The sequence below is a fragment of the Artibeus jamaicensis genome, unplaced genomic scaffold (genome assembly GCF_021234435.1).
Source record: "Artibeus jamaicensis isolate MK-2021 breed Jamaican fruit bat unplaced genomic scaffold, CSHL_Jam_final scaffold_474, whole genome shotgun sequence".
Taxonomy (NCBI): Eukaryota; Metazoa; Chordata; class Mammalia; order Chiroptera; family Phyllostomidae; genus Artibeus; species Artibeus jamaicensis.
In genome coordinates, this window is record NW_026522046.1 from 26,163,278 (window position 1) to 26,175,837 (window position 12,560).

The 12,560-nt window shown below is 46.5% G+C and overlaps 1 protein-coding gene across 1 annotated transcript; it reads left to right on the forward strand.

Moving 5' to 3' along the window:
- The first annotated feature begins 2,366 nt into the window (after window positions 1-2,366).
- On the forward strand, window positions 2,367-12,331 carry SHOX2 (short stature homeobox 2). The gene is made up of 5 exons (XM_037126342.2): window positions 2,367-2,824; window positions 5,705-5,913; window positions 8,303-8,360; window positions 8,673-8,761; window positions 10,303-12,331. Exons 1-5 carry the CDS (start codon window positions 2,482-2,484, stop codon window positions 10,594-10,596), a joined length of 993 nt encoding a protein of 330 aa, XP_036982237.1. The 5' UTR covers window positions 2,367-2,481; the 3' UTR covers window positions 10,597-12,331.
- The last annotated feature ends 229 nt before the right edge of the window (window positions 12,332-12,560 follow it).

A 12,560-nucleotide genomic window follows, 5' to 3' on the forward strand; every position in this document is an offset into this window, starting at 1 on the left:
ATCAAAATTAAAACGGTTACAAATAGTAACCTCAGATAGAGTAAAATCATGTTCCTAAATTTATATAACTTCGGAAAGTGTGAGCTTTGAGGTCTCTTTTGTAGGGTAATTAAAATAAAGCACTCACCTAATTCATTATACCTAAAAGCTATTGCACTGGAAATGTAAACATTTTAATTATTTCTCCTAAAAGTAACAATAAGTGAAATATTTTAAGAACAAAAGATAACTTCAGAAATAAAGAGAAAAAGGCAAAGTAATATTTCTTAAAAGTGTGATTTCCATATTAAGTTTGCCAAATGTGAACATTTTAATCTAAAGAGTAGTGTAGTATAACAGTTATGAATAGCCTCTACTTAAATATAGTGTAGAAACACTAGTATATTAAGTTTTAATTGTGTTCTTTTACAAGTGTTTCAGGTTGTTCTGATGGAACTTCTCAAATTATTTAACTTCGTGCTGATGCCTTAAACAATGGGTGAAAAATATACATATCGAAGTTATGTAATTGCTTTTATTTTTACTGAGTAGTATATCCAAGAAAATGAACAAGTTACTTTTAGTGAACAGGTAGCCCGTTTAACATTTAGATGACTTGAAAATGTCCCCAAAGTTACATTTGAAGAGATATATTTGTTTACACACTCAATAATACAACTTTCCATATGTAAATATTCATGTGAAATACATATGTGGCCACACTTCTCACAGCAAGCTGCACAATACAGAGAGATGACTCGGGAATATAGACATTCATTCTACATAACTTTCGATTAAAATAGTCCAGGCAGAGAATGAGAGTCTTTTCTCCCCAAGAGCATCTCTTTTTGAATAGTACACAATAAATAAAATTATGAGAGGCACATACTTAATCTCGATTTTTTTCAAACTCAAAAAGGAATAATCACTTGCTTCAAAAACAGGAAATCAACTATAGAATGTTTCCCGGGAGGTTAAAAAAGTGCTCCTGTAGTTCATTTTGGGAGAGGTCCGGATACAGGGAGTTACAAGGAAGGTGGGATGAGTGTCCTGAGACCTCAGAGAGGGAACGAAGTCTAACTGTCCTTGATCGGGCGCTAAGGAAACACTTTTTAAAATGGCATCTGTCAGGGAACAGCTGCTTGGGAAATGTGTTAAATCGACCGGCCCTACAAGCGGGGCTATCCGCAGAGGAGTCAGCTTGGGCTCCAGGACGCAAGTCATAGGGCGAATCACAAACCCCCAGCGAGAAGAGGTTGGTGAAGACCCAGGCTCAGCTCCGGCTGCGGGCCGGGAAGCTTCTAAAAGGAGCTACAGAAGACCCTGACTCTGGGCAGGTCGTGAAGCCAGGATGCCGGGCTGCGAGGTGTAGGTGGCGTGAGACTGGCAGCGGGAATGAGAATTGCAATACCGGGTCAGGATGCAGAACCAACCGGGCTGCTGGGCGCCTGCCGCAGGCTAGGGACGCCGGGCAGCAAAGCGGCCCCGAGCAGCTCCGCGGCCCCCTGACGCGGGCAGAAGACGTGGGATCTGCCGCGGAGTCTGGATACCGGACTCTCTCCCGCAGCCTCGCACTTGTCAGTTTCCTTTTGGCCACGCCCCGGCGGAGTAGGTCCAGCTCCCCGGTGTTTAACTAAGTCTTGACACCAACGCAAAATCCACGCCTAATTAAATTAATTAGGGATTCTTGTCAATCTAGGATTAATGGCCAAGTGCGCAGGCGGCCGCGGCTATCTGAAAACCCTGATGGTCTGGGACCTGCCTCCTCTTCCCGCCCCCTCTCGGCCCCCTTCGCAGCCCTCCCACTCCAGACCCAGCCTGCTTCGACTGTGGCTTAATCAATCTCCATCTCTCTCCCTCTTTCTTTCTTTCTCTTTCTTTCTCTCTCCTTTCTCTCTCTCTTTCTCTCTCCCCCCTCCCCCCTCCCTCCCTCTCTCTACCCCCTCCCTCTCCTCTCTCCTCGCTCTCTCCCGTAACCTCCACTTCTCCACCCCCGCCCCCAGGTAGCGTCGCGGGTGCTTCCCGGGAAGGGGCTCCCTCCGAGTTACGAAGGGAGGTAATTTACTCAGAACAAGGGGCGGCCTTGGCGAAGTATAAATAGTGAGACTTCAAGCGCAGCGTTGCTATCAGATCTGAACTCCCGGCAGGAAGAATTGTCAAAGATCTTAACAGTGGACAAGCGCGCTCCGGCGGGGAAGCAGCCGTTCCTATTTCCCTCCGCCGGCCCCCGCCCCTTCCCTCTTCCTCCTCCCCCTCCCCCCCACTCTTCCTCCTCCTCCTCCTCCTCCTCCTCTTCTTACTTCTTTTTCTCCTTCTACTTCTCTTTCTTCTTCCTTCTCTTCTTTTTCTTCTTTCTTCCTCCTCCTCCCTCTCCACCCCCACCCCCTGCCCCATTGATGTGTTATTATTGGGGGGGCTGGAGCAGTAAAAAAAGAAGAAGGAAAAAAAGAGCGGGGCTCGGCTGTGAGAGGTTGAGCGCGGGGCTGACGGGCATCGGCGGCGATGGAAGAACTTACGGCGTTCGTCTCCAAGTCTTTTGACCAGAAAGTGAAGGAGAAGAAAGAAGCGATCACCTACCGGGAGGTGCTTGAGAGCGGGCCGCTGCGCGGGGCCAAGGATCCGGCCGGAGGCGCGGAGCCGGGCCGCGACGACCGCAGCAGCCCGGCAGTCCGGGCGGCCGGCGGAGGCGGCGGCGCAGGAGGAGGCGGAGGCGGAGGAGGCGGAGGAGGTGCAGGAGGAGGAGGAGCGGGCGGAGGAGCTGGAGGAGGGCGCTCTCCCGTCCGGGAGCTGGACATGGGCGCCGCCGAAAGGAGCAGGGAGCCGGGCAGCCCGAGGCTCACCGAGGGTAACGGCCTGACCCCCAGCCGCGGTTCCCCTTCCCGCCTTCCCGACTCCTTTTAGGCGGGAGAGGACCCCGAGGCCCCGCGGGGTGGGTGGCGGGGCGCGGAGAGGGCCCCTTGGATCCCAGTTTGGGAGCTGGAGTGGTGATGGAGGGGTGGGCGTCCGGTGGTGTGCGTGGTCCTGGGTGGGGTCCGAGTGTCTGTGGGGAGGGGGTGTGTGGGTTTGTGCGCGCCCTTCCCAGACGCTCCGGCTATTCCCATTCCACCGAAAAGCATTTTTCACCCGGGAGAGGATGGGGCCTCAGCCCAGACGGCCCGCGGGCGGCTGGGGAAGTTCGCTGGCCCGGGGGCGGGTGGGGATACTGGCCGCTGCTGGGCCAGGCGGCGGGGTTACGATTAGCATCTAGCGCGGAGTTTGCGGGAAACCCCTTTTCTAGGCCTGAGAAAGAGACACAGAGAAAATGCCACCCTCGGGTCGCCTCTGGGTTTCGGACCGCCTCTAAGAACGACTAGAACTCCGCGGAAGACCCTGGATCCCTGGATCTTAGGGGCCAAACTCCCCATTCTCTTTGAGCTGTGAAGGTAGAACGAGGCCAAAGCAGGCAAAGGTCTAGCGTATGTTATTTATTTTGGGAGACGTGTTAGGCTTCTCGTTTTTGGGGGGGTTTGTTTTTTTAGTACTTACACAATTCCCTCACTGCTTCACATCATTCAGTACTCTGGTTTTGTGCAGGGCGGCGGAGGGAGGTGGGTGTCGGAATACTTTGGTTCCAGCAAAGTGTTAGGAAATGGCTTTATCTAAATGGTGGAGCGTACTGTACCAATTCAAAGGAGTTCAACAATAAAATTAATTTGGCACTTGGTCCCCGCAGTAAATGGTGTGCTGCCATATTTTTCCAATTAAGGAAATATGTGACATGCGTAGAATCACATATTTAAGCAAGCAATTAAGTTGTTTATAACACGGTCTGTTCCTGTTTAGGCCAATAAGTGGAAATTTGGGGGCAAAATAAAGGTTATATTAAGTCTATGAACCAACTGGAAATGTGGACATCTTTCTCTTTGAAGTCCCAAAAGTTTGAGAGGTATCCATTGTGGATGACACAAAATAGAGCTTTCTCACCCCTTTGGCAGAATCTGAAGTGCGTGTTTTCATATTTAAATTTCATTGCACTATTAGTGGAAAATATTTTCTTACTAGCTTGTCTACGAATGTTTGGTATAATGTTAATCACTTCCTTCCCGGAGGAAGGACACATGTCCACAAAAAACGAACTCTGAGAAATAGAAATGTTAGCATCACTTGAGCTCACCATTGTAAGAATGTCAGGCTGAGCTGAGATCTAAAGGCTCTTCTTCCCTGAGTGAGACCTGGTACCAGATCCCCCTAAATTTGGAAAGTGTTGGTACAGCAGTCTGGGGGCTCAATGCAACCTCTTGAAGCCTCAGTGAAGCCACAGCTCCGGGCCCTGAGTACACCAGCAAGTGAGGCCGCAGAGTTAGGGTCTGAACCCAGGGTACACGAAGTCCTAAGATTGTTAATTTCCAAGCTCAGGGCAAGTATTAAATCTTCTGCAGGCCGGCTCTTCCAGAAATTATTTTTAACACCCATTCTGATCAGGAACTGCCTGGGAAAAAACTGCAAACAGCCTCGACTACCCAAACTCAGCTTTGACACTTTAAAAAGCCAAATCTCCGACTCAGGCAGGCGCAAAGAATGAAGGTTCCAGAGGGCAGCTTATGTTGATACAGCTCCCCATATCACTGCTTCTTGGCATGTGTATATATATATATCCGTCCCTCTGGTGTCTCTGTATGCTCACATTTGCAGAGCTTCTGTTTTTAAAAGAGAGTAGAGGAAGGACAGGAAAGTAGCAACGGATGTGTGCAAACCCAGAGCAGAAAAAATGCATATTTTATTAAACATCCGAGCTGGTGGATGCATGAAAAGGCTTTGAGCAACCAATAGAAACCGAGGATCGTGAATGTTCCTGTTGAACCTGTTGATCTCTGTGGGTTTAAGCGTTTAGGGTCCAGTCGGCTTTTTCAATGGGGAGAGACAAGGAGAGGACAGAGGCAGCGGTCAGTTCCTTGGGCCACCAGAGGCTGCTTTTCTGCCTCTCACCCTCTGGCCCAGCGTGGGCTGAGAACCCTCCCTGCTGCCAACATGGCGTGGACGCCTGTGCTCAGCGACCGGGTCCGGCAGGGGGACAGGGACTGCCTGGCGGCCCCTGGGCTGTCCGCGAGGTTTGGCCAGCTCCCTGAGTCAGCACCCAATGCCTGGGGATGCGACTCCTAGGAACGCGAAGCACAAAGGTCTTATTTTCCTGCTGCGACCCTTTGGCTCAAATGTTATCAAATTAGACCAGCAAGTTTGAGAGAGACAGAGAGCCATCAGCGAACAGAGCTGGCCTGAGAATTGCCCAGCACTCTCTGAATGGCGCAGAGCGTGGCCTCACCGCGCCCTTCTCCCTTCTCGGACAGCATACAGTGACGGGCGGGGCTCAGCGCTTTTGATTTCTGTGCGTGCGTGGGAGAGAGTGAGTGGGCGAGAGGGTGAGTGAATTGGATTTGGTGTTCACAGGGGAGGGCCGGAAACCGTGGGGTGGATAGTGAGGTGAGCTGAGGCCACAGTTGCATAGGGGATAGGTGGGTGAATGCCCATTTTGCCCTTAGGCAGCCACCCAGAGTTGATCTTTGGTTGTCTCCAGGCTCCTCTTCTTCCTGACCTAGTGAGGGACTGGACAGGAACTTCGGGAGGGAGCAGGGTCCTCCAACCTTCTTGAGACAAATCTGGTTAAAAGGACTTGTGTTGTTTTTATCTGTGTCTGTGATCGTGTGCACTCGTGGACGTACGGGTGACCTCTTTATGGTGCCACCTCCAGTGTCCCCGGAGCTGAAGGATCGCAAAGAGGATGCGAAAGGGATGGAGGACGAAGGCCAGACCAAAATCAAGCAGAGACGAAGTCGAACCAATTTCACCCTGGAACAACTCAATGAGCTGGAGAGGCTTTTTGATGAGACTCACTACCCGGACGCCTTCATGCGTGAAGAACTGAGCCAACGACTGGGGCTGTCAGAGGCCCGAGTGCAGGTACCTGGCTGTGAGGAGGTACAGGGTCCAAGGAGGGAGGAGGGGGGTCACCTAAGGTGGGGTTGGAGAGGCGGCTCTTGGGACACACACGGAGCCTGCAGGTTCAAGGGTCTGGAGTCAGGTGAGAAAGGAAAGGATGCCTTTAGTAGAGGTCTTATTTTCCAAAGTAGATCTTAGTCTTAAACTGACCCCCTCCCTTTTTCCCCCATCCCAACATATGTTCCCAGCAGAAGAAAGCTGTGCTGGGCTTGCTCCCAGAGTTTCTATAAACCACACCCCCCTCGCCTCACGATGCCTTTAATGTGGTTTAATCCTAATGGGCCTACTTTTATAAGCCTTAAAAAAAAATCCCACAGAAAACGTTTTATCTTCTGGATGCCTTAAAAGTTACAACGAATATTTTGTTCGCTGGAGTTGGGTTTCCTTGAGGGTCTACTTCAGGGTTTAGGTTTGCCAAGCGGATATGCCAATTACGTTTATAGATGTACAGACTATAAAGAAAATTAGCAACTGTTAAATGCAGAAATTTACAGTCTGCCGTTAGCAGTCGATCTCAAACTGTGTGACACAGCAGAGAAATAAATGCATTTTGGTCGTTCTTTGTTCACTCATTTAACCAAGGCAGTGAACCTGAACTACAGAAACTTGATTTTAAAACAACCCACAGATTAATGTTGGTATTTTCAATGTTCGCGACCCCCAGCAAGTACCACACCCGATGAAGTTGGGATAGGAAGAGTGTTGTTGTTTTTTTATTGTTTGTTTTTTATTGGTCATGATGGTGAATGTAATGGCAAAAGTAGGCTTTGGCAGTGGTTAAGGTGAAAAATTATATGCATACATACATACTTATTCTAGGTTTATAGAGAACAAATTTGAATGTTTCAGATTGTATTTCCTCTCAAATAATAAAATAGGAGAAAATGATGGTCATTATTTGTTTGAACACATGGAGCAGTTTTAGGCCTGAACATCTGCAGCTGTTACAAAGTATCACTGTAACAGATACTCCCTGGGTCTCTGGGCGCAGAGACCACCATCTGCAGCGAACTATGCAATTCTTATGGGGCTTCCCTGCATCTTGTAATAGGATCAGGACAAAAACAGAGCAGTGGAGTTGAAGGGGAAAAGTAATAATAGGCTGCCTTGGTCATCACAGCATCAACACGCGGAGCCTTCCTTTTTAAGCCTCTCCTGCTTTGCTTTGTGTATTGAGATCTCTAGAGGCTCAGCAACCCCTTAAAGACATGATGATAATTATTACAGTTATGAGTATTAGTATCTCAGTTCCAACTCTAGTAGGGAAAAAAAGAGGCAAGAAGCCTCAGGCCATGTGAGTTACACAAAGGATGCCACCCTGGCATGAAATCTACCCTTCTATTACACTAAATGGCAGGGGAATTTTTGAAGATTTACATTGACTATGACACTTCCTTTTCAAAACAAGACAAAGCTCAGAAGCAATATTTTACTTTCATGGTTTTTAAACATTAATTTGTCTATCAGTCAATATGCTGTATTAGTGAAAAAAAAAAACAAGCTGCACTTGAATTTTTAAAAACCTGTCATATTACCTCTAAAAGTTGGCAAGTTTATTTAAGAGAGTAATATCGGGAGAAAATAGTATTCAGGAATTACTTGTTTCATACCTCACCCCATTCCCCTTTCATAGAATATTCTTATTTTTTATCATAAGAAGTGAATTTTATTGCTGGTCTTTATTTTTTCATACTTAAAAATTTTTGAGCTGTTTTCTGGATGCTTCTATGCTATCCTAACTGCAAGAATAGGCTATTTCTATAGAAGCAAATTAGATTATCATGATAATAGCACAATTATTCTGCTACCGTGTTACACTCTATTGCACAGAGGAACAGAGAAATCCTAAACTTCTTTGTAGTGAGGCTTTTATGACACTAATTACCGCTTCCCTCACTTTTATCCCCCTCCCCCAGCCCCCAGGAAAAAAAGAGTCACTATTTGCTTTGGTGTTTGGTTTTTCTTGAAGATGAAGCTAATTAATATAACAGGCTATTAATGAGCACATTCGTCTCAGGTCTTACTGGGCAAACATCTAAACTCATTATCACTTTGGTATCAGGTATCAGCGAGAGTTTTAGGCCTTGGGAACTCTGTAATGTGGAAAGATGAAACCAGAACTAAAACCAGTGTATCAAGAAACCATTTATCTTGCTAAAGTCTATGAAATTTATTTTTGTCACTCATTTACATTTTTAACATTGGAAATTGAGATTGTTCTATGAATTCAAAGGTTGCTTGCCACATCTCATTCATGCCTAAAACACTTCTTTTTTCATCATACTCTTGTAATTTTTTTAAAATGTTGAGTCATAACATCTAGGTTTTATATTTTCCCTCCAATTTTTAGGTTTGGTTCCAAAATCGAAGAGCTAAATGTAGAAAACAAGAAAATCAACTCCATAAAGGTATGCTTCTCAGACAAAGACCATTTGGTATTCTAAGTAAAATGAGAATGGGGAATATTGTTATTATAAATGCAGAAAAATCTTCTCAAAGACAACCATGGTCCTTACTTAAAAATTTGCTCCAAAGGCAGTTAGTGAGAGTCCTAAAGTTTGGGAGTAAATTACATATATTTTCATTATGGCAGTAGTTTAGAAAGTTAACAGTTCATTTCCTAAGGAATTAGTTCTGTCTTGGTACATTCGGAACCCTGGAAAGCAATGCCAAAAATATTAATCTCGCATCATTGTGTTTATTTCCCCCATTTTTTATAGGAGTCCTTATAGGGGCAGCCAGCCAGTTTGAAGCTTGTAGAGTTGCACCCTATGTCAACGTAGGTGCTTTAAGGATGCCATTTCAGCAGGCAAGTACAGCCCAGCTTCAGCTGGTTCTTAAACGTAAAAAGACCTGGAGGTTTCCTCGAATTGTTGAACATCCCCTCTAAGCCCCAATATTGGTGTCCATACAGTTGGAGAATCAATTTTGAGATGATATAGTGGACCTGCTCCCCTTTAAAAACCTATCGCGTGTCAGGGGCCCATATGTCTAGTCCTTTCTGTCCTCATGGGAAACCCACAGAGGCCCGAGGGCAGTAACCAGTCCTTTAAAAATGCACTAAAGATTGAGCTTGGGGAGAGGAAGGCAAAAGCCTTTTGATTAAGATTTTGTCAGATCAAATTCAGAGGTTAGTCCTAAGGTGTTTCTAAGGCAATTCTCTAAATATTTTTCTAGGTATTTTCTGCCTCTTAGTTTCATTAACTGTGTCTGACAGAAGAAAAAGAAATAAATAAAAGTACTCCCAACTCAGACTTGATTTTTTAAAGCTGTCTGCAAACAAAGCTTCATGGCTAGTTGAGAAGGAAGCCTTGCCTTGGTCTTCCCAGGGATGCCCTGCCTCTGCAATGCCTTTCTTAGCCATAAAGAAACCTTTAAGACTACATTTAAAAGGACAGCCTGCAGCAATGATTTAATCCTGGGAAATCCCAGTGCTCAGAACTCCCTGCTCTCCAAGCCTAAGGGCACGATCCCTTCCCAACCAGTGTCTGACCTGCCTCATCCTCAGCCAGGACCCCTGCATGGTAGGACTGTGAAGTCATGAATTAGCTTTCGGTTACCAGTGCCTGGACTGAGGAGACACACATGGGTGCGCTAAAGTACTGAGGGTTAGTGTTGGGGGGATCTTAGCTTTCTTGGCACCACAGGACTCTGGTATCTTGACGCTAGGCTTTTGAAGCCGGAAAGAATGATTGGAGAAAGAGAGGGGAGGGGAATCTTAAAAGGAGATCCTTACTTCCTAGAAGGTGATCTGCAGGTATGCATCATCAGCAACACCTGGAAGATTGGCAGAAATTCAGAATCTCAGGCCCCAACCTAGACCTTTTGGATTGGAATCTGCATTTAAACAAGATCCCCAGATAACTCTTATAGCAGTAGGGGTTAGAAGTACTAACAATTGTGTTTATTGTAATGAAGATGCAGTAACTTCCCTAACTGACATGCAGAGTTTTTTGGTTTGCTCTTTGGCACTTCAGGGCTTTAGCAGTGAGGTGAGATGTGTATGACAGCATCAAGGAGGAGGGTAACAGGGCCTCACCCCATTTTGCCAATACACCAGTATTACTGGGGAAGGTGATGTTTTAGCACAGTAGCAATATCGCCCTCTGATGGGCCCAGCCCTGGAAGGGCCATCCACATTCCTGCAGTTGCTGTCCCCTGGGTCCGTAGAGATAAGCCGCGCTGTGTGAGTTGAGGAGACTCAGGGACTCTGGAGTATCCCTGTAGTGCCCCAGATTCAGTAAGAGATTGAGGTCAGCCAAATACCCCTTTTCCCGTCCCCACCCCAGCCTTCCCCTGAGCCAAGCTGGACTCCGTTAATGCTTTGTTTCTATTCTGTTGTCACCCTAGGATAGTCATTGCAACGTGACGCCCTTGTCCTTTCAGGTTCAGGCGCAGCTGCAGCTGGACAGCGCCGTAGCGCACGCGCACCACCACCTGCACCCGCACCTGGCCGCGCACGCGCCCTACATGATGTTCCCGGCGCCGCCCTTCGGACTGCCGCTGGCCACGCTGGCCGCGGACTCGGCCTCCGCCGCCTCGGTGGTGGCTGCCGCTGCCGCTGCCAAGACTACCAGCAAGAACTCCAGCATTGCGGATCTCAGACTGAAAGCCAAAAAGCACGCGGCCGCCCTGGGTCTGTGACACCAGCGCCCACGTTGCGCCTCCAGCGCGCGTGCAGAATGCGCGACCTCTGCGCCCCGCTGCTTCTTCGTCACCCCCTCTGCACCTGGGAGCCCAGCCTCTTTCCGCTTGGCTGATCGCCCCTTGCCCGCTTCAGCATCTCGGACTCCACTGGAACGCGGAGGGCAGGACTCTGCGCAAGACCTGCGATGCCACAAGGCGCACCGACTTGGTGCTCCTGACCATTCACCTTCTGAAGGGCCTGGGATTCAGCTTTGTAGAGCCGGTTTGGGGAAGTTCCGGAGAGAGACTGTACAAGGGAGTACGGGAACGGCGGAGTGTGGCTAGTGGCAAAGCCGCAGCGATGGACTCTTGCGCAGAAATTAAAATCCTGTTAATAAATTAAGAGGGGGAAAAAGCAGAAAGGACAAACAGAAAAAGAGAAAGGGAACTTATTTCTTACTGCTATTTGAAAGAGGCTGAAATCGGAGAGAGAACCAAGGAACAAAAAAATTTAAAAATTAAAGTATTTTATACATTAAAAAATATGGAAAAATAACCTGGATGCATTTCGAGAGAAGAGGGGTTGGGGAGTTACCAACTTAAAGTGTATGTCCCCCTCCCCCAAAATGGGCTAAGAAAGCAAAACAGAAGGAAGAGGTATACTTATTTAAAGAGTTAAGATTAAAAAAAAAAGTGCGGAGCTGGGAAATTCACAGGTTTTGAAACTGACCTTTTTCTGCGAAGTTCACTTTAATACGAGAAATTTGATAAGAGAGGCGGGCCTCCTTTTACGTTGAATCAGATGCTTTGAGTTTAAAACCACCACGAATGGAAGAGCAAGAAGAGGGAAGAGAGTATAAAAACAAGGAGAAAAAAATGATAATACAAAAATGATACCACAGACTGATTTCTCTGAGAAATTATTATGGCAGAACTGTCCAGACTGCTGGCAGTAAATTCCAGTTTGCATGTTACTTGTATTCCATTGATGGTGTCTCCCCCCTTCCCCTGCTTTACGCACCTGTACTTACTTCATTTTCATCTTCGGTATGAAAACCAATACCCAAAGCGTCTAAAAATTGATGTCTATCTATCTACATATATATTTTTGCCCCGTCTTTGATCCTGGGGGACAAAAGAAAAAAGTCGGAAGGGAAAAACTTGACACTTCGGTTGTCCCAAGAAAACGGAGGCGGGCAGAAAATGTGGGGAAAGGAAAAATAAAACAAGAAGACTAAATGAAATAACGAAGGTACAACGCCTCACAAGGTGCCTGACACATAGCAGTCGCTCAGTAATGGTCCCCTCCCTCCCCCTTTTCTTGTCCACCCTCTCGCTGGTTACCTGAAGTCCTATTTGAGGACCGTGCTTTACTTCCCCCTCTCTATCCTGTCACACTCACCTTAAAGAACACCCAGCTAGACACAGGCACTAGGTTTGTGTAAAATATGTTGATACACACGAACAAAGTTTATTTTGGCTATAATGTGTGAACTAATGGTTGACTTTCAACATTTGCATTTTATCTCACAAAGGTGTATATTAAAGTAATTTTTTTGTTTGCTTCAATTCATGTAGCTGTTTAAAATGGGGTACTCTGGACTAAGCAATCTGTATCCCAATTCTCTAGAAAGCCTCTTTAGTTTTTTTTTTCTTCTAATTTACAAGAAAGAGGAAAAGCTCTTTTAACTGAACTTGGTTATGCGGTTGAGCTTTGTAACTATTTGTTCTCCATGAAAACAAATTATTTATATTTGCCATATTTTTTCTAGTGTATTAAGTTATTTTAAACAAAAGATGCTGTTATTTCATGACGTGTTGTCGGTACAAAATGTTTCGGTTTCACCTCTGTTAAACCTTTTAAATAAGTGCCAAGTTATTCATTGAAGACACTTTGCGATCAATTGAATGAAAATAGTATTGTTTCATTTGATGGGGTTCGCGTCATCTTTGTTCCTGTTACTATTAAACCATCCGGGATA